This window comes from Myotis daubentonii, chromosome 12, assembly GCF_963259705.1.
Source record: "Myotis daubentonii chromosome 12, mMyoDau2.1, whole genome shotgun sequence".
NCBI lineage: Eukaryota > Metazoa > Chordata > Mammalia > Chiroptera > Vespertilionidae > Myotis > Myotis daubentonii.
In genome coordinates this window covers 35,473,527-35,496,051 of record NC_081851.1, presented here as the reverse complement: position 1 = coordinate 35,496,051, position 22,525 = coordinate 35,473,527, and the positions used below count along the sequence as shown (strand labels likewise).

Sequence of the window (22,525 nt, the reverse complement as noted above, 5' to 3'; positions counted from 1 at the left end):
AATGTCCCCCTGAGAAACTGCTTGCCAAAGAACTCCTTAGAACTGTTAGACCAGCTGGATCCCCGTACCTGCCCCGACTTGTTCTTTTTTGCCTCACCAGCTTTCTTGCTCCAATTGCTTTCCAAGTGGGCCTTCGTGATGTATCCTGGGAACAATCCCCCTGGACCAACCTTTTAGCAGCCACAACTCTTGCATCTGTTAAATGTGGCAGGCAAAGAAAAACTTTGGAGCCGTCACTTAAATGAAGGGTAGCAACTTGGCTGAGCTAATTTCATTAAGGTCAGGTTCAATATGTTGTTCACATATAAAAGAGAGCAGATAAAATAACTCTCACATGCAGTATAAGACATTCTGATACACGTTTTCAAAGCAAGAGGCTTTAAGAAAAGGAAGCCAAGTGACACAAGTTTCATCAACTATCTACCAAGGCATTTGTTGTCATGATGCTGAGACATCTTCTTAGGCAAACCAAGGTTTTCGGTTTCCTCTGCAACCAAAAATAATGAACATCTCCCACGTGATCCATCTGTGTGGTCTTGAGGTAGAGCAGCATAAGAGAACACTTAGAAAGCATTGAGGTCGAGGCACTACTGCACTGTGAGCGGCAAGTGCAGAGAGGCCCCAGCAAGTTACATTCAACAGAGAAGCAAAAATGCAAGGAGCCATACAAGTCTTCCCAGATATCCCAGGCTTTGTGTTGTTTACTCTTCTGTTCACTGAGCAACCTTTATAGTCTACATAAGCTTTCAAGCTTCCTGAGTAGTTCTACCCAGTTGGTAACAATTACAAATGTTGGTAAATTACCCAGCATTCTGGTTTATCAGTCTCTTGTCCAACTGACAATCAATCCCTAAATGTTTATCCACTCCGGTGTTAGATGGCAGACCTGACAATTCAGTGAAAGGAAGTTGGTCAAATCCCACAAGAGATTACCCAAGAAGGAAATGCCTAATCACAAAAATACCACCACTAATTACCAATAGTGATTAGGTTTCAAAGAGATTGTCTCCTTAGGTAGATGGTAATAGAAATCTTGAACAGTTAGGGGTAAGGACAAAAACAAAAACAAAAATACTGTTAATGATTGGTCAATAATAGAAAATGACTAGAAATTTTTGTATACACACATTCATAACACAAATTTAGTCAATTTCAGAAAATATAGAATAGAAAAGATAGAATCTGTAAAAATTATGTACAATGGATGTTCTTTATTACTTTATCAGTTCTAAAATACGTTACTTTTGAAAATATTAAGACTGGAACAACAGATTATTTCCTTCAGTATTTCAAATACTGCAAATTTAATGGCAAAGAGTTAAATATTAATATAATTTTGCCTTAGGTTTGAACTTAAGGTAGAAAAAAATAGACTATAAACCTCATTTGACCTGATTGTATAAAAAGTCCCTCCAACTATCTTCAGTCCTGCTGTCTCCCGATAGATTTCCAGGACAGGTTTGTGTCACTGGGTCCATCCATAATAGGCTGGGTAGGGTAGTCCACAGTAACTGCCAGGATACCACCTTTGATTCTGGACTGCTGGACTGGCATTTGGCTGTACATTCCAAAAATACCTTCCTTGTGAATAGTCCTCTCCGGGGGGACCAGGCGGAGGAGGGTTTTGGCCTCTCGGGTAAACATTCTGATTCTGTGAAAATTTTCTTAAACAAAACGTAATAAATTATTATTAGTTTTAATAAACTATATAATGAGCTTTGTAAAATAATGCATTGATCTACTGTTTTCTACATGAGTGACCTTAGCAAATGAACTGCTTAATCTTTGGATTTTTAGTTAAGAAATCCGTCTTTGAGTTATTTAGAAGGTACATTAAAAGCAATGCGGTTAAATTACCTACCATAAGGAGCCTTTCCACCTTTTACTACAGAGGTAAGTGCCCGACTGTTCTAATCAGATACTTTCTTTCCAAGACTGGCAGGTTGGCACGAGACAGAACAAGCTATTTACTTCTGAAAACATAAAGCTGCTTTCACTTTATAAAGAAATAGATATATAAATTAATTATAAAGCATAGAAACTCTAACTATGGCACATGCAACAAATTTAGAAAATTAAGATTTAAATCTGTCTCAAAAGATCAGTAAATCGAATATAATCATACAAAAGAAATTTAAAATCTGAGAAAAGAAAAATAATGCTCTCTGCCCCCTAACTCTCAATCCTACCTAACCTAGTTAGATTAATAATTCCTTTTTGATCCTTTTCCCCTAGAATTTTTTTTTTACTGTTAAATCATAACCTATTATCTTTACTTAGCATAAGTGAGCTAACACTCCTCATGGCTTTATAAAATGTCACAGTATGGCCATAATTTACCCAGCTATTCTTCACTGTTAGAAATGTAAGATGTTACCTACTTTTTCACCATTAAATAACTCTGGGTTTAACATCTCAAAACATATACTACTGTATCCTGAGTACCTAGATGTACCTGATATGTAGTAGGGAGGTTTGAGAAATGTGCTGAATGATTAAATAAACGTAACTTCTTCCATATTTTGAAGTATTTCCTTAGTCTCAATGTGGAATTACCAAGTATGAGCATTTTTTACAGCTATCAAGTTATGGTTCAAAAGGACCGTACCAATTTTCAGTGCCATTGGCAACACAAGTAACATTTTAAATGTGTTGTGTTTTTAAAGTTGATTTTTAGAGACGGAGAGGGGGAGGGAGGAGGGGAGGGGAAGGGGAAGAGGGAGAGGGAGGGACCCCACCAGTGCATGATCTGGTCACACCCCCTTCCCGGTGGGGGTCCCTGCTGGGGTGCCTGGCCAGCCTGAGTGAGAGGCTGATGGCTGTTTGCAAGCTAGTCAAGCCCCCCAGCAGGAACCCTCGCCCCATGAGGATGTGGCCAGCCTGGGTGAGGGGCTGAAGGCTGTTTACATGCTGGCCATGCCCCGGGCAACCCAGGCTCCCAGCACTTCCTTGAGAGGAGGCCACAGCGGCTGGAAGCAGGTATCTGGGATTTATTTATCTTCTATAATTGAAACTTCATAGCCTTGAGTGGAGCCCACACCTGGCTAGGGCAGGCGGGAAGCTTGGCTTCCTCCATTGCCAGGGGTAACCCAAGCCTCCTGCTCGCTCCAGCTCCATGGTCGCCGCCATCTTGGTTGGGTTTGTTTGCATACTTGCTCCTGATTGGCTTTGTGGGTGTGGCTTGTTAGTGTAGCAGAGGTATGGTCAATTTGCATGTTTCTCTTTTATTAGATAAGACTAGAGGCCCAGTGCACAAAAATTTGTGCACTTGGGGGGGGGGGGTTCCTCAGCCCGGCCTGTGCCCTCTCACAGTCTGGGACCCCTTGGGGGATGACCACCTGCTGGCTTAGGCCTGCTCCGTGGGGGACTGGGCCTAAGCTGGCAGTCAGACATCCTTCTGGCAGCCCGGGAACCCTCGGGGGATGTCCACTTGCCAGCGGGGAGCAGGCCTAAGCTGCAGTCGGACATCCTTAGCGCTGTTGAGGAGGTGGGAGAGGCTCCTACCACCACCGCTGTACTGGCAGCCATCAGCCTGGCTTGTGGCTGAGCAGAGCTCACCCTGTGGGAGTGCACTGACCACCAGGGGGCAGCTCCTGCATTAAGCATCTGCCCCCTGGTGGTCCGTGTGTGTCACAGTGACCAGTCATTCCCAGTCGTTCTGCTGTTAGGGTCAATTTGCATATTACCCTTTTATTATATAGGAGTGCCTGGCCAGCCTGGGTGAGGGGCTGATGGCTGTTTGCAGGCTGGCCACAGCGCCTTCAGTGTGGGGGTCCTGTTGTGGTGCCTGGCCAGCCTGGGTGAGGGACTGATGGCTGTTTGCAGGCTGGCCACAGCGCCTTCAGTGTGGGGGTCCTGTTGTGGTGCCTGGCCAGCCTGGGTGAGGGACTGATGGCTGTTTGCAGGCTGGCCACAACCCCCAGCCACCCAAGCTCCCAGTGGAGGCTGGCTGGAAGCAGGTATCTGGGATTTATTTATCTTCTATAATTGAAACTTTGTTGCCATGAGCGGAGGCCACAGCCAGCTCTTGGCAGGAGGGAAGCTTGGCTTCCTCCATCGCCTGGGCAACCAAGCCTCCTGCTTGCTCCAGCTCCATGGCTGCCAGCTGCCATCTTGGTTGGGTTAATTTGCATATAGTTGCTCTGACTGGTTGGTGGGCATGGCTTAGGGCGTGGCAAAGGTATGGTCAATTAGCATCTTTGTCTTTTATTAGTATATATATAGATATGTTTGCACTAATTTATAATACTATTCACTTTTTTTTAAAAATACATTTTATTGATTTTTTACAGAGAGAAAGGGAGAGAGATAAGAGAGTCAGAAACATCGATGAGAGAGAAACATCGATCAGCCGCTTCCTGCACATCTCCTACTGGGGATGTGCCCGCAACCCAGGTACATGCCCTTGACCGGAATCGAACCCGGGACCTTTCAGTCCACAGGCCGACGCTCTATCCACTGAGCCAAACCGGTTTCGGCAATACTATTCACTTTTTAAAAAATATATATTTTTATTAATTTGAGAGAGGAAGGAAGAGGGAGAGAGAGAGAAACATCAATAATGAGAAAGAATCACTGACTGGTTGCCTCCTGCACGCTCTCCGCTGGGGAACGAGCCGGAAACCTGGGCATGTGCCCTTGACCGGAATCGAACCTGGGACTCTTTAGTCCACAGGTTGATTCTCTACCCACTGAGCCAAACTGGCTAGGGCAATACTATTCATTTCTATTTCAATTCTAGAAAAAGGGAAAGCAAAAATACCTTACTGACTGCTGTAAATCTTGGGTCTGGGTGTGGAAATGGCGAGGTGTTGGGTAACCTTGGGTCCAATGTACGTTATTCCTAGGTCCTTGGTGAACAGCGTTATTAGTGGTGTGGGCTGGTTCCATCATATATGGTGAGTATTCAAAACCACTCGATCTGGATATACGGGAATTCCGATCCCTTAAAGAGAATGTTTTTTTACATACAATATTACTACCTTCCAAATTTAGTAGCCAATATTGTGTCTACTAGAGGCCAGGTGCACGAATTCGTGCATGGGTGGGGTCCCTTGGGTGTGGAGATTGGGCCGGAGCTCATGCCCCCAGACTTACAGCCCCAGCTTGTGCCACCAGCCTCATAGCCCTGCCTGGCACTGCCCCCTCACATACTCCACCATCCTGCCTGCAGGGCGATGGATCGGGCTAGGCCCCCTGCCTGGCTCCTTCAGCGCCTGAGGGCCGGGTGACAGCCCCGCCCTCCCTGCTGCTGGTCACTGTCTGCAGGGTGATCAGAGGGGCGATTGGGCCCCTGTTCACACCCACCCTGGCCTGGTGCTGCCCGCTCACCTGCTCCACCATCCCTCCGCAGTCCTGCTCTCGTTGGAGCCCATCGGGGCCGGCAGTGCCTCCACTGCTGCCCACTGCCAGCACTGTGTTGCTGACATCTGCCATGTTCCACACCACCCCCTGGTGGTCAGCACACATCACAGCGAGCAGCCGAACTCCCAGTTGAACAACCGCCCGAGGGGACAATTTGCATACTAGGCTTTTATTATATAGGATATTTCGGCCCATGAAAGTAACCATCCCATCCTCCCCCAATCTCTATTTATTTGGGTTTCCCTGATCAAGTAAACAAGCTACAAAAAGAATGGGTATGTGCAACTTAATGACATAAAAACAAATCTCCCTAAACTCACATGTAAAATGCAACTCACCTTCTGATGGCACCATTCTGAAGGTCTTCAATGTAGTTTTGTCTTTCTATGCAATGCCCCCGGCATCTATTGAATACTGGGGAGTGGAAGAACTGTTAGAAATTAATTGTACAAAAAGCAATCAGAGCTGAAATCCATTGACTAATTATTCAGGCTGCTATACCGCATTACTTCCAAATATATCCCTGCATAAACTTTTGGCAAAAGATTATTTTATGTCAAAACAAATGAATTACTAACTTTTCTTTTTCCACAATTTGAGAAACTCATCTACATTCCCACCTCCAACTTTTATTAAAAGAGGAAAACAAAGATAACCTTCATACTTACATTCAATTGCATCATCTGGCCTCATGCCTTCTACATCAATCAAATATCTAACAAAACAATATAATTTGAGTCATTTATATATAAAAGTTTAAAAATCAAGTTTTTCCAGAAAAGGTCCAATTTCACTTACAAAAATAGATATAAAAACCCTAAGAAAATATCAGCACATCTAATCCAATGATTATTAAAGAATGATATATTATGGTCACAAAAGGCTTTATTCCAAGGATGCAGGAATGAGCCAATTAACAAACAGCAAAAAACAAATTGGGGGGAAAAATTAACATCATATCTAAAAAGTATTATCTAAAAAATATTATTTAATCAACTGTATGGGCCAGAAACTTAGAAGTCGCCTTCACTGCCAGCCATTTCTTCCCTGTCCTCATTTTCAATCCACCACCAATCCTAACAATCTATTACCTGCATTTCTCTAGAATATGTTCACATCTGTCCACCAAAAGGACCATCACACCCTGGGTGAAGCCAACATTAGGCCTCAATTTCTACAAAAGCCTCCTAATGTGTCTACTTGCTTCCATGCTTGTGCCCCCGTAGTGTATTCTCCACTCAGTATCAAAATAGGCTGAAAAGGCAAATTGATTATGTTCTATACTAACTCACCTTCAAAGAAGAGAGTTCAATGATTTTCTATTTCTTTTAAGATAAAGTCTAAACTCTTTTTTTTTTTTTTTAAATATATTTTATTGATATTTTACAGAGAGGAAGGGAGAGAGATAGAGAGTCAGAAACATCGATGAGAGAGAAACATCGATCAGCTGCCTGCTGCACATCTCCTACTGGAGATGTGCCCGCAACCCAGGTACATGCCCTTGACCGGAATCGAACCTGGGACCTTTCAGTCCACAAGCCAACGCTCTATCCACTGAGCCAAACCGGTTTCGGCAAGTCTAAACTCTTAAACATAGGCCTGCACAACCTAGGTCCTACCTATTCTTCTAGTCTATTTTAATGCCATACTTCCTCAATGGCCCAGCTTCCCTGGCCAGTTCCTCCAACAAAGCATATGCTTTCCTGTTACAAGTCTTTACTTTTCCTCATGCCTAGAATTCTCTCCCCAGTGTCCCTATCTTATTAAGATAATACCTACTATTCCTTCATATACCAGATCAAACCTCCCAATAAAACCTTCTTTGACCTCCATGATGGGTCAAATTCTCCTATTAATATGCTCTCTTAATATGCATGCCCCTCTCCTTCTTGGCACTTGCCAAAGTTGTAATTCTATATGCATATGTGTGATTCTTGAATAGATATTCCCCCTCTAGACTGTTAGGATCCACAAAGGGCAGGTCAAGACTCTTTGCTCACAAAGTCTCACAAGTCTTTTTGCTATAGCACCCAGCACAATGCTTACATATAACAGATGCTCAATAAATATTTTCTGAATGAACAAACACAAATCAATACACTGTAGCAACATCGACAAAATAGCATAATAAACTTTTTGATTCAGAAATTCCATTCTGAGTGAAATGAGACAACATATATATTCAAAGATGCTCATAGAAGAATGTTCATTATTTTAATGTTTTATAATATGAAAATCTTCTGTTCTTATGTTCATCAGTAAGCAAAGGAACAATGCAGCCTTAAAAAAAATGAGGTCTCCAAATACTTGCACAGGAATATGTCCACCATATATTAAATTATAAAATAGAATGTCTAAATATGATACCATTAAATTACACGTATATGCTTAGATCTGCATTTTTAAAGTCTGAAAAAATATGTACTAAATTATTACTGGTGGTAATCTCTGGGTGGGGGACAAGATTGCTTTCTACATCATACATTTCTATACTGATTGCATTTTTGCAAATAATTTATATTATTTAAATAAAACAACTTAGACACGATCTGCCGCTTGGGGTTGGCAACTCACCTGCAGATGAGGTAGCCAGTCCTGTTTAAACCATGGGTACAGTGGACACCAATAAGTCTATCTATAAAACAGGGAATGTAGCGTTAAACAAATGAAATGTCCTAGAAACAAGTTATACAATTTTGTGAAGAGTAACATTTATTAGTTACACAGCAGTACCACTACCTGAAAATAAATGACTGAAGAGAAACGTAGTTTTTTTAGGAATATACTATAAAGAATGATCTACTATAAAGTCAAAATTCATTGTCCTAGGAAATTTTTCACAGTCCCCAATTAGATGTAGTAGCATAGACTGTGGAAGGCCTGGTTAGATACAGTAAAACTCCGCTGAGACAAAATTCTTTTGTCTTAACTGATTTAATTATAGAAAAGGAGAGTTGGCGAAAAACAAAAACTGCTATTCACCTCTAAATACCAATACCCTAACAATAAACCCAATAGGCTCTCAAGTGTTTACTGAATCAACTGGTTTTCTGAGTCTACCAGGTCTAGGGAGTGGACTGTATAGGGTGCACCTCTCCATCAGTGAGTCTGGTATCTGTGGGAGGGGCTTAGAGCAGGGGTAGAAGAATGGATTGTATGCCAGGTCCTGAGATCACTAGGCAGGGAGCACTGCAAGACACAGTGAAGTCAGCACAATGCAAGCAGACCAACATGGGGTCAGTCTATGCAGCACACTACACATGGTGTAACATGTGCACCAAGACTTACAAACACGGTCTCACGCATTCATATGGACCTTCTAGGCCTCACGGAAACAGATGGAACACTGCATACCAGTTCCACGCACACAAGCCTGGAAGCAGTGAGCAGACCAGCAGTGCCACCCTAACATTTAAGAGGTGATGTTTCGCCGAAACCGGTTTGGCTCAGTGGATAGAGCGTCGGCCTGCGGACTGAAAGTTCCCAGGTTCGATTCCGGTCAAGGGCATATACCTGGGTTGCGGGCACATCCCCAGTAGGAGATGTGCAGGAGGCAGCTGATCGATGTTTCTCTCTATCTCTCTCCCTTCCTCTCTGTAAAAAATCAATAAAATATATTTAAAAAAAAAAAAAAAGAGGTGATGTTTCTGTGACTACAGTTTATACAAATAAGATCATTTGCCTCCTCTGAAGATGCTGTGCTTATCACAGGCAAAGCCCAGCCTCTCAAGATTTAAAGCACAGAGATCTGTGACAGGGCTTAAGATGTTTAAGAACTAGTGCCTACATTAAGCGAAAATTTATCTTAAAACCCACTGATCCCATCTATCTCTTTCCTCTTACCCCCTACCTTCCCATATCTATCTCTATTCTTCCTCCCCTACTCCCTGTTTATATATATAAATATATATTTAAAATACGTCAGATTTACTTCATAAAGTGTACACTCCCTATGCTAAATTTAGAAAACGGACAAAGTGAAAACTTTGTCCTGTGGATGTGTGGCTTTCCAAAGGAAAAAAGATTCCTCGGTCTTAAAATGTGGCAGACACCATGTTCCTTCTGATAACTACATGCCATTAGAAGTAAACTGATTCTTTAAAATTCAAAAGCTACTGAGATCTGCTTTCAAACACAGGAAAGTAGATCTTAAAGCAGGAACAAGAAAACCAGCCTTTTTAAGTTCTTTCCATCTGAAAACTAACAATACGAGGTGACCGTGACCTTCCTTACTTGTGCCCAAATTGGAAAAACAGCAGAAATATTTTAAATACAAATGATAAGGATGCAATTCCACTAGTCCAGTGGTCAGCAACCTGTGGCCCGCGAGCCACATGCAGCTCTTTGGCCCCTTGAGTGTGGCTCTTCCACAAAATACCACGTGCGGATGCGCACGTACAGTGAGATTGAAACTTCGTGGCCCATGTGCAGAAGTCGGTATTTTGTGGAAGAGCCACACTCAAGGGGCCAAAGAGCTGCATGTGGCTTGTGAGCCACAGTTTGCCGACCACTGCACTAGTCCATTCCGTTTTATTTTGCTTCTTAGGGTCTGTCTCACTCTAAACCTTTACCTTTTATTTTCTCTTTTACCCATTCTAATATGGCAAGATTCTATGTTTTCTTCCACCCACCACTCACCTCTTAATAAATAACACAAAAGAACATTTTAGTTTTATTATATATTTCCCATTCAAATATCTAAAAAAATAAAGATAAGCTGGTTCAGCTCATTTCTCACTAAAACCACTTTCCAAACTAAATTGTTTATTTTTAACCATGAAAGAACAAACATCTTGCCCAGCTGGTGTGGCTCAGTGGTTAAGCATTGACCCAGGAACCAAGAGGTCATTATCATTTGATTTCTAGTCAGGGCACATGCCCGGGATTCAGGCTCAATCCCCAGTAGGTGGCATGCAGGAGGCAGCTCATCAATAATGTTTCTCTCTAATCAATGTTTCTATCTCTCTCCCTTCTTTTCTTCTAAAAAACAATAAAGGAAAGAAAAAACAAAGAATTCCGCATTCTTACAAAAAAAAATTTAAAAGAACAAACATCTTATCCTATTACCACCACCTGGTAGGTCCACATTATCAAATACAATAGGCCTAATATAGGAATTGTTAAAAATATTTAAAATTCCCTACCTAATTAAAAATAAATACCAAAGTTAGGTAAGGAAAAAACAAAACAAAACACAACTCACCATTATCTTTATTTTCTTTCAAAAACCCATTAACAGCACACTTGAATTTTAAAACAGTGTCATCATCAGGCACCTGATGACCAATCGTATAAATTTTTAAGTAAGGAATAGTTTCTGGTAAGTCCTATAAGGCAAAACCATTAAAATGTATATTATTTTATTTGCAGGGAAAGAATTAAAAAGTAATTAGAAGAACCAAAATATTAATCAAGAGATTATAATAAACAGTATGCCAGTAATTCTGATGAAAGAACCATTTTTTCCAAAGCTGCTTCAACCAAGAAGTATCACTAGATTTTCATTAGTCAATAGGTATACAACACTGAAAGCAAAATTCATGTGAATGAATGCATATGTAACTAAAATTTATATAAATAATTCTACCTAATATTTTACATTTCAAGGATCATAAAGCAACTGTGATTTAAGTATAAAAGAATCAGAATACTTGAAATTAAATTGTTAGGTTGAGGTAATTTCAGACACTGTTGAGAACTGGGTAGGAGAAAGTGATACTGATTAAAACCCAGAGAAAGTTAAATGAAAATTCTGTACTTCTGAACTTAAAAGAAAAAATATCAGTATGAGCCTGTGATGTATTTTACATAAAGGTCACCGTTTCGATTCCTGGTCAGGTCACATGCTGGGGTTGCGGGCTTGATCCCTGGTAGGGGACATGCACGAGGGAGCCAATCTAAGATGTTTCTCTCACACATCAATATTTCTCTCTCTCTCTCCCTCCCTCTTCTCTCTCTAAAATCAATAAAAACTATTTTTTAAAAGAAATACCATACATCCCTGGACAGTGTGGCTCAGTTGGTTGAGCACCGTCCTGTGCACCAAGGGGTCTCAGGTTCCATTCCTGAGCAGGGCACTTGTCTGGGCTTTGGGCTCAATGCCCAGTAGGGGGGGGGGGTGTAGGAGGCAGCCAATCTATGTTTCTCTCTCTCTCTCCAAAATCAATAAAAACATTAAAAACAAAACCATACAAACACATATCCTAACTGTGACCAACTGAAAAGTAAAGGAACAACTGATGTCATGGCATCATGACATGTCAGGGGCCACACTGAGAAGCTCCAACTGCCAAAGACAGGACCTCGATTTGTGCCTCAATAGGAATAATTGCAATGAAGTTCCTAATGAAACAAAACAAACAAACAAATAAAATAAATCTAACTGGTCATCACTGGAGGATATTAGTGAATCAACTCATTATTTTAAAAACTGTTAAAGAAGGAAAGAATCGTGGCTCTACAACTGGGCAACCAAATTGCTGATGAAGGAAAGCTGCTTTTGACAGAAACATACCCAGCTAATAAGTGAAAAAAGAACAAAAGAATTCACCATTTTTGAAGCCCCAAATGAATTACTGGACGTAGGTATCAATCATCAGTGACTGCTACTATTACAGAAAGAGGCCATCACTTATATGGCTCTACAGAAGAACACATCATCACCTATGAAATTCTCTTACAAAGAATAAAAGCAAAAACAAAAAAACCAAGCCTGAATCCGATTAAGCCTCTAGGTCCAACTACTAATCCTCCTATATAATAAAAGGCTAATATGCAAATGAACCGAATGGCGGAATGACCGATCGTTATGACATGCATTGACCACCAGGGGGCAGATGCTCAACACCAGGAGCTGCCCCCTGGTGGTCAGTGTGCTCCCACAGGGAGAGTCCCGCTCAGCCAGAAGCCGGGCTTATGGCTGGCGAGTGCAGTGGCAGTGGCGGGAGCCTCTCCTGCCTCCGTGGCAGTGCTAAGCATGTCCAACTGCACAGGGAGTGGGCCTAAGCCATCAGCTGGACATCCTCCGAGGGCTCCCAGACTGCGAGATGGTGCAGACTGGGCTGAGGGACCCTTCTGAGTGCGTGAATTTTGTGCACCGGGCCTCTAGTTTAAAATAAAAGCACTGGAGAATATTTTAACAATACCTAGGGACAGAATCATTAAAATCCTGTGAGACAAACTACGAGTTTCTCCAAAAAATAAAATTCAAGGAGGGAAATAAAGGAAAGTGAGAGACATGGAGGGAGAACCTAGAGATTAAATAAGATTGCAGAGATGTAAAAATTGAATGTAAAGTGTGGACCTTATTTGGATCCAACTCAAATTCTTAAAAACAATTTTTTAATGAGATTGAGAAGATAACTGCAAATCTGTATGCAGATTGGATATTTAATATTAAAGAATGATATTAAGGAATAAATTCTTCTATTTTAAATATACATACCAAAAATGTACAAGGTAAAACACTATGATATCTGGGATCTACTTCAAAATAATATGGAATGGAGAGAAACAGGTAGAAGCACAGATGAAACACAGTATCTGCTGACAAATATGAAAGCTGGATGAGTTTATCAGTGGACAACGAACACCCACAGTATTATGTTTACTACTATATATGTTTAAAATTTATAATTATTTAAAAACAAGAAGACACTGTGGAAAACAGTCTGGCAGATTGTCAAAGGATAAACAGACTACTAATTCCACTCCTATCTATCCATCTAGAAGAATTGGCAGCAGGGATTTGAACAAATACTTGTACACCATGTTCATAGAAGCATGATTCACAATAGCCAAAGGTGGAAACAATACAAGGGTCCATCACAGAAGAACAGATAAACAAAATATGGTATATACACACATGGATTATTCCACCATCAAAAAGGAATGCCATTTTGTTACATGTTATACCGTGGATGAACCTTGAAAACACTGTTTAGTGAAGTAATCCAGACACAGAAAGACAAATGTATGAACACTTATATGAAATACCTAGAATAGGCGAATTCATAGAGACAGAAAATAGAAGAGGTTACTAAGGACTGAGGAGAGGGGAAAGGAGGTAGTTATTGTTTAATGGTTCAGTGTGATGTCATTGTAAAAGCCTGGTTAGTATTTAACAGAAAGGAGGAAAGGGAAGACTAGATATAGGCATGCCATTTGCACAGCTTTGCCATAAAGCTACATTTAACATTCTCCAAGTCTGTTCCCTGCTGATCGATGGGGGGAGGGACTGGACAGAGCAGTTTAGATGCAAGCTTAGTAAGGTCTGAATGACGTGGGAAGGTGCCTACCTGTCTGCCAGTCATACCTCGGAACAAATTAATGGCCAAGATGGGTGTGGCCACTTGCAAGCACAAAATACCTAAATATTTAAACTTCCAAAGGAAGCGTGTGCTCTCTCTCTCACATGCAGGTCCTCTTGGGACTCCTGCTGCAGGGGCTCCTGCTCCACACACATGGACTAATGGACTTGAATTAACTTGAACGCTGAGCCCCATCTGGCTGCAACATGGAATGAAAACTCTAGACACTGCTCTTGTTTTTGGCTCTGCTGGAACCCAGCGGCACCCGTTCCAGGGCTGGCTTAAGGGGGCAGAGACTTTGGAACCCAAGAAATGTAACCTCATGCAAATGCCTTCTCCACATCCCATCCTCCCATGCAGATCTTAGAAAATTCAGTTTCTGACGCTATCACAAGAACCTCGCTCCCACGAGTGACCTGGAAGCATGATTCTCTAGTAACAAGTGCTTTTGTTGAGGAGGATGAAAGTTTTGGTTATTGACCGTGGTGATGGTTATACACATTGTGAATGTACTTAGTGCTACTGAATTTGTACACTTGTGAATGGTTAAAATAAATATTATTTACACATTGGTAAGAAAAAGGAATAATTTGAGTTCATTTTTCTTTTTTTTTTCTGAGCCTGTTTCAATATCTGTAAAATTCGTAATTGTAATCACTTATCTTCTGAGCTTAGTGAAGAGTAAGTTCTCAATAGGAAATATCAGTACTACTACTACATTAGCTGAGGACTGTTGTGCGGATCAACTATGGGTTAAGGTATGTGAAAGTACTTTTCCAATGGCTAAGTGCTACACAAGCATTGACAAACATTAGGTGCTATTGCTTCCCAAGGCCATGGAACTGGTCAAAAGGAGCATAAGTCTTTCTCACTGATATGCCAAATGGACCAACAGAATATCTGAGTTTCTGTATTACATCAAAAGATTGTAGGAAGGAAAGTACACAACCTTGAGAACAACTTGTCTTGTACTGTGATGCTTACACATGCTTAGGCAACTGCTTAAAATAAAGGCTAAAGACATGATGAACGTTCCTTTCTTTTCTTTTAGGCTTCTACTGTTCTTCGAAAAGTTTACTTCCTTTTCAAAATACAGAACATGGGCGCTTATAGAATTTCTTAATCACATACAAAACCTACTGCCAAATATTAGTTTAATTCATGTCTTTCATCTCATTTTGAGACCGCAATTAGAAATGTTTAATTAAGGAAACCAGTTGGTTCCCTTTTTCAATTACTACCCATGAAAGAAGGCATGGATTCACCTTGGCATAAGGTGATAACTACTAATTACTATGAACTATTATAGTATCAGAAAAGAAGATTCTTTTCAATTTACCTCTGGTTTATAATAGCGCTGAGTATATGTTAAATCAATAATCAGTCCAAGTTCTTCATTTTGTTCTTGGATTTTGTTAAAAAGGTCCAAGGGGGAAAAGCGTTCTTCTGGAGCAAGTTTCTCTTCAAAACTCTGTCAGAGAGAATAAAACAACAAACAGCAAAGGGTGTTAAAAATTCTTCATTATATTACCCATTTATTCAAGCCCTGTGCTGCTGATATACAATAAGATTCAAGGGAAAGTTTTCAGGTTTCTGCAATTTAGAAGCAATATTACAATCCTTTCTTCCAGACAGACTAGAGGTAAGAAAATAAGCTGGTATCTATATATTTACTTCTGTGTTTGTTTCATGTTGGTCTCCTAACCAGACCATAGAACTCCCAGAAGGCAGGGACCACATCAATTTTGTCCCATGTATCTCAGCTCCAAGTGAAGTGCCTATAAAGAGACACTTATAATAGTTCTTAAATGTGTATATACGTGAAAAAAGACTTTAATTGCTAAATGGTCTTTATGTATTTGGCTTATTTGTGTCTTCTGTTCCACAGATCTTATTGGTTATTCAAATGACAACAATAAAGGGGTGTGTGTGTGTATGTGTGTGTTTTAAATAAATACACGAGCACGCTTCGGTGCAGTAAAACTGAGCAGAAAGTAAAGAGTTCTCACTTAAACACTCTCTCCATCACTCCACACAGCCTTCCCAAACATCAACATTCCATATCAGTGTAGTATATTTGTTAGAGTCAATGAATCAATACAGACACATCATTACCAATTAATGTGTATATTTTCCATTGAGTCACTCTTTGCATTGTAATTCTATGGGTTTTAACCCATTTTTTAAAAAATACTCACCCAAATATATTTTTAGAGAGAAGGGGGGAAAGGGGAAGAAGAGAGAGAAAGATTGATGTTAGAGAAACATGGATCAGTTGCCTTCTGTACGTGCCCCCAACCAAGGATCAAATCTGCAACCTAGGTATGTGTCCTGACCAGGAATTGGACCCGCAACCTTTTGGTGTACTGGACAATACTCCAACCAACTGAGCCACTCAGCCAGAGCTGGGTTTGAGCAATTTATAAGACATGTATTTACCCTTAACAGTGTCACACAGAATAGCTGCACTAACCTAAAAATCTCCTCTATTTAATTACTAGTAGGGTGAGAAGATCCCCTTCCACCGTTATTCTTTTTTGGAATCTTCCTGGCTATTTAAGTATGTTTTTCTGTATGAGTTTCAGAATCAGACCGTTTGAGATGATGTTAAGTTTATGAATGAATGTAGGAAGATTTAACTGATTTATGATGTCGAGTCTTCCACATAATATTATAAAAGTTTTCAAGACCAAATTAATTACAACAAGGCATAAAATTTCTCCAGACAGTTACTTGAAGATTCGGAGCTGATGGATCAATTATCATCTCCAGGTATCTGAACAATAACTAGTTTTTGATAACTAAGTCACAACCCCTTAGGAAGTCTTCCTTGATTAACCCTGTTATCATTTCCCCCTCTTCTGAATTCCTAGCTATTTCTGGCCATGGCACTGGACACTTAACATATTCCATTTTATACTTCAGGACGCTTAACAAGTGATTGCCAAGTACGGAGGTGACTTTTCCTTAGGTGAATTCCATAAGACACACTGGAAACCAATGTGCCATTTGACTTCTACCCAGGGCCATGCATCCCCCATCCTACTGCAGGAACAGGTTAGGCTGCCCGGGGAGTGGTTACACAGCGTTGTGGTGTCTTAATCCCAACACTGAATGAAATCACTCAAGTACACAGCGCTAGAAGAGGCTTTTTATAATGACATCATATGAGTTACAAATTAAATAAATTCCCAATACATTTAAAGTAGACTTTAAAAAAGAAAAAGAAAATAAAGTGGACTTTTTCTGATGCTAATCCATGCTACGATGGGCAGTTTAATGAGACATGGAATCTCTTCTCACCATTTTTATATTGGTCAAATGCTTTCCCCATCTATTCCTTTGTTAGGTCAAACAAAAACACAATTTTCAGCTTTGGCTGGTGTGGCTCAGTTGGTTGGAGTGTCATCCCATACACCTAAAGGAAGGAAACTGTTCCATGTTCTCTCTCACATTAATGTTTCTCCCTTTCCCTCTCTCTCCTCAATGGAAAAAACAAAACAAAAAAAGCCCAAACAATTTTCAAAATTTCCACGCTGAAATCCTAATTTTGCTGACCCAGGGCATTTTTTTGGTTGTAATGATGGGCGCAAAGGGTCTTACTGGTATGTAGTGGGTGGGGTCATGGAGCTAGGCATCTTGTTAAACTCAGAGAACAGTCCTACAAGTATGGCTCACACCTGAATGTCTCTTGAATTCCCTACTCAACATTCATAATAGTGAAAAAACTTCATAATTACTGAAGCCTTAGAAATGAACTTTATTTTACAAACACAAAGGGTTTTAAGGTACACTGAATTTTCCAGGATAATAATCACCTTATTGGGGTGCACCAAGAAAGTATAAAAAATGTGGAGACAAAGAAACAGGACAAAACTGTCAATGGAGGATATTGAGTTCAGAACCACACTTTTAAGGTCTCTCAAGAACTGTCTAGAAGCCACCGATAAAGTTATTGAGATCTACAAGAAATCTAATGAGACCCTCGATGTTATGATAAAGAACCAACTAAAAATTAAGCATACACGGACTGAAATAACGAATATTATACAGACTCCCAACAGCAGACCAGAGGAGCGCAAGAATCAAGGCAAAGATTTGAAATGCGAAGAAGCAAAAAACACCCAACCGGAAAAGCAAAATGAAAAAAGAATCCGAAAATACGAAGATAGTGTAAGGAGCCTCTGGGACAGCTTCAAGCGTACCAACATCAGAATTATAGGGGTGCCAGAAGATGAGAGAGAGCAAGATATTGAAAACCTATTTAAAGAAATAATGACAGAAAACTTCCCCCACCTGGTGAAAGAAATAGACTTCCAAGTTCAGGAAGCGCAGAGAACCCCAAACAAAAGGAATCCAAAGAGGACCACACCAAGACACATCATAATTAAAATGCCAAGAGCAAAAGACAAAGAGAGAATCTTAAAAGCAGCCAGAGAAAGAAACTCAGTTACCTACAAGAGAATACCCATACGACTGTCAGCTGATTTCTCAACAGAAACTTTGCAGGCCAGAAGGGAGTGGCAAGAAATATTCAAAGTGATGAATAGCAAGAACCTACAACCAAGATTACTTTATCCAGCAAAGCTATCATTCAGAATTGAAGGTCAGATAAAGAGCTTCACAGATAAGAAAAAGCTAAAGGAGTTCATCACCACCAAACCAGCATTATATGAAATGCTGAAAGGTATCCTTTAAGAAGAGGAAGAAGAAGAAAAAGGTAAAGATACAAATTATGAACAACAAATACGCATCTATCAACAAGTGAATCTAAGAATCAAGTGAATAAATAATCTGATGAACAGAATGAACTGGTGATTATAACAGAATCAGGGACATAGAAAGGGAATGGACTCACTATTCTTTGGGGGGAAAGGGGTGTGGGAGATGCGGGAAGAGACTGGACAAAAATTGTGCACCTATGGATGAGGACAGTGGGGGGGTAAGAGCAGAGGGTGGGGTGGGAACTGGGTTGAGGGGAGCTATGGGGGGGGGGGAAAGAGGAACAAATGTAATAATCTGAACAATAAAGATTTAATAAAATAAAAAAATAAAATAAAAAAAAACCATAGTCACCTTATTAACCAAGTGAAGGATGAATTTGGTTTTATTTGGAAATGTACAAAGAGCTGTTCACTGTCATGGAAACTACTATGACTAAGGCAATGTGACCCACTTAACCCACTCTGCATTTGCAATTTCTGCATTCATGGAGCAAGTAACTGACTGTTTCTCTATTTCTAATATAGTTACACCTAAAAATTTACATACTGAAATATAAACATACATTACTTAATTATAAATTCTTTTATTTCTTCCTTGTATTATAGTTACAGCATTACACTGATTTTCTTTTTAAATTAAGTATGGAAGTGGGTTGTGTTTATGAATTTTATTTCAGGATAGTAAAAGGCAAAATACAAAGTTTGTGCTATAAAAAGAGAAAATGGAGTGTGATGGAATGGAGAATCACTGCTCTATATGGTGAATTAAATTTCTAAGTGAATATTGAATTAATTGTGCGCCATAAGCAGCTGTAGAAACAAGTGGCAGACCTTCCCCACACGCTATGCATGCCTATTAAAAAAAAAAAAGCTTTCCCTAGTGGCAGCCCTGACCAACTTTAAAATCATTTTTCATGAGAATTTTCAGCTTAAAATATTCAAGAACACCTGAATTGTGAGTGATATATTTATTTATTTATTTATTTAAATATATTTTATTGATTTTTCTACAGAGAGGAAGGGAGAGAGAGAGAGAGTTAGAAACATCGATGAGAGAGAAACATGGATCAGCTGCCTCCTGCACATCTCCTACTGGATGTGCCTGCAACCAAGGTACATGCCCTTGACCGGAATCGAACCTGGGACCTTTCAGTCTGCAGGCCGACGCTCTATTCACTGAGCCAAACCGGTTTTGGCAATATATTTATTTTTGTAATATTCATTGCAAACTGATTTTTTAAATTCAAATTATCGTGGCGTGTGGAGATGGTTTCTGTTTTGGACGCGTGGCAGTTAACTGGTTAATTTTTGCTTACCTTTTTCAAAGGAACTTTAAAAGCAATGAAACGAGTCCCAGGCATCCTCTGTCCAACAGGGAGATATTCTTGCCACCTGTTAATGCATTTGTGTTAGCCAAATTCTCTCAGCCTTTCTCCCAGCACACACTGAGGACTCCTCAGTCCCCTCTTCTCTTTGCTCTGCTGCTCCACTTAGTCACCCCCACCGAGTTACCTGTACTTCCCCTCTTCCTGATTCCCCATCTTGAAAACACGTACAAGGCAACAAACAGTGCAAAGGTCTCAACAAATAGGAATGACTAACACCAGAGATGGCCAGAACTTCTATATCCCTGATAAAACCTAGCCTGGTCCTGAATACGAAGGTGGCATAAATACACAGATGTTAACTGAAATAGTTGAAACTCAATTCTTTCACTTCACAGTTCATTTTTAGTCCTTACACAACTGAAGTCATAATAACGGATCAGCTGGGAACTTCGAATTCATATGGTAAAAGAAAACCCCATAGAACAGTGACACTGAACTGCACTTAATGCTAGGAGTCACAGTGAGAAGTAACATTTGAGCTGATTTCTGCCGGATGAGTTAGCATGAACCAAGGTTGATTCGGTCGGTCTGAAGCAGTGAAGTGAGGGCACGTTGGAGCTGGAGAAGCAGGTTAATCTACAGCGTCTTAAAGGGCGAGGTAAAGAGTTAATTTTTTCTTGAAACAATGCTTTTGAGTGAGTGATGTTTATAAGCAATGTTCCAATTTGCCTATTAAAAAGACTTGCTATGTGAAGAATGGACTGGAAGGAAACAAGAGTAGATGGAAATACATCTAATACTGAGGACTTAACTGCAATCGAGGACCAACAGGCAAGTTCTGTATTGGGTGCTGAGGGAGAGACACTGGAATATTCAAATATTTTCAGGAGATAAAGTGAAGGGGACTTAATGGGGTATGAGGTGGAGGAAAGGAAGGTGTCAATGAATAAGGAAGGGTTCGCTGTACTTAAAATAAGCAAAGGCTCAACATTAACCATTTGAATCTATAGAAAAATAAGCCTATTAGGAAGCAACAAAATGCCCCTTGTCATTCCTGGAATCAATACAAACCAACTTTTTCGGTTAAAAGTTCAACGGTACTGGGGGCTTTAAACTCAAACTTCATAGTTAGTACATTTTCTGTGTCAAAATACCACAACTTCTGGAATTAAGGGGGACTCTATTTTGGTAATTAACGAGTAGCCCCAAAACTGACAGTCCCATCTTAAAAGGCAGTCCTTCTGCATTTTACCTGAAGGGCAATAGGCAGGGCCTCACTTTTCTATATTTTTTCCTTATCATTTTTTAAAATGTATTTGTACTGAGAGTATTACATATGTCCCCCCCCCCCCCCCCCAGCCTCCTGGCAGAAGATCCTGGCTTTTAAAAGGATGGGAGCCCAGCCAGTGTGGCTCAGTGGTTGAGCCTTGACCTGAGAACCAGGAGATCACGGTTAGATTCCAGGGGTTAGATTCCAGGTCAGGGAACATGCCCAGGTTGGCGGCTTGATCCCCAATGGGGGGCATGCAAGGGGCCGCCAATGATTCTCATCACTGATGTTCCTATATATCTCTCTCCCTCTCCCTTCCCCTCTGAAATCAATAAAAAGTATATATTTTAAAAAGGATGGAAAAATCAGAAACGCAGACGGTCCCCTGCAGCTCCTGTGGGCGGGGCAGCGACAGGCTCAGGGCTTCCGGCAAAGGGCGGACAGGCTGGAGCTCGGGGCCACGCCAACAGGCAGAGACCGGAGAGACGAAGCCCGGGCCGGCCGGGGGCTGGGGGCTGGAAGGGCCACGCCCAGGGGCCAAGCCACCTTACCTTTCGGGAATGTGGTTCCCGCCCTTCTTCTTGGCCGACGAACGTCCAGAGGAGGCGCGTCCCCGGCCCCAGCGGCTGTGGGCACGATGCCATTGGCTCATGTGGACCCCGAGAGACCGCCCGCCCCACGCCAAAAGCGCCCACGTCGCCAGCCCAACTCCGTGGAGCCAAAACAAAATCCTCCACCGGAAGCTCCTACACAGACACTGCGCACGCGCCTCCCACCAGGCTCCTGCCTAACGCGCACGCGTCGCCGCCCGAGGCGATGACGTCACGCGCAGGCTGCATGAGAGGCGGGATCAGTAAACGGGGCTCTAGTAGGGGCTGTGGCGCCCTCCTTAGCCGGCGGCCGGTAGCACAGGTCCATGAGTTCATGTACAGACCCTGCAGAGTGCAGTGCTGCAGCCCATGCAGTGAAAAGTTAAGTTCCCCCGGTCCAGTTCCCAGCGCGGTCCTCCCACATGTTTTCCAAGCGCTTACATTCACACGTATTGTCTAGTCTAGTGTATATAAATATTTATTAGTTCAAATATGGATACCCTCTATTTTATACAAAATCACCATACATTCTACAATATATCTACAAACAGATTTCAGGTCAACTTATGGGTACATCCATTCTATTATTTTTTTTAAAATATATTTTATTGATTTTTTACAGAGAGGAAGGGAGAGAGATAGAGAGTCAGAAACATCGATGAGAGAGAAACATCGATCAGCCGCCTCCTGCACATCCCCCACTGGGGATGTGCCCGCAACTCAGGTACATGCCCTTGACCGGAATCGAACCTGGGACCCCTCAGTCCGCAGGCCGACGCTCTATCCACTGAGCCAAACCGGTTTCGGCCATTCTATTATTTTTAATGGTTGCATAGTATTGCACTGATTGTGAACACCATAATTTATATAACCAGTCCAATACTGAGGGACTTTCAGTTGGTTGCAATCATTTTGCCCTCCATTAACAGGCTGCAATGTA

General features: G+C 41.2%; 1 protein-coding gene across 3 annotated transcripts; it reads right to left on the bottom strand.

The window, feature by feature from the left end:
- Nucleotides 1-1,191: 1,191 nt before the first annotated feature.
- DUSP11 (dual specificity phosphatase 11) lies at nt 1,192-21,776 on the bottom strand. Of its 3 annotated transcripts, XM_059659408.1 has the most exons (9): nt 21,547-21,771; nt 19,714-19,789; nt 15,013-15,144; nt 10,568-10,691; nt 7,939-7,999; nt 6,033-6,079; nt 5,703-5,778; nt 4,763-4,945; nt 1,192-1,664 (listed from the first exon to the last, which is right to left on the bottom strand). In XM_059659408.1, exons 1-9 carry the CDS (start codon nt 21,645-21,647, stop codon nt 1,466-1,468), a joined length of 999 nt encoding a protein of 332 aa, XP_059515391.1. In that variant the 5' UTR covers nt 21,648-21,771; the 3' UTR covers nt 1,192-1,465. The 3 variants fall into 3 exon arrangements, with proteins under 3 accessions (XP_059515391.1, XP_059515392.1, XP_059515393.1); XM_059659409.1 differs by lacking the exon at nt 15,013-15,144 and having other exon boundaries at nt 21,547-21,773; XM_059659410.1 differs by lacking the exons at nt 1,192-1,664; nt 4,763-4,945 and having other exon boundaries at nt 5,703-5,794; nt 21,547-21,776.
- Between the last annotated feature and the right edge of the window lie 749 nt (nt 21,777-22,525).

Excerpts from the sequence above, each read along its gene's own strand:
- DUSP11 (XM_059659408.1), bottom strand. The coding sequence starts at position 21,647 with ATGAGCCAATGGCATCGTGCCCACAGCCGCTGGGGCCGGGGACGCGCC. Across the intron at positions 19,790-21,546 it reads GGGAACCACATTCCCGAAAG|GTGGCAAGAATATCTCCCTG; the intron begins GTAAGGTGGCTT and ends ATGCATTAACAG. Across the intron at positions 15,145-19,713 it reads TTAAAGTTCCTTTGAAAAAG|AGTTTTGAAGAGAAACTTGC; the intron begins GTAAGCAAAAAT and ends TCTCTCTGACAG.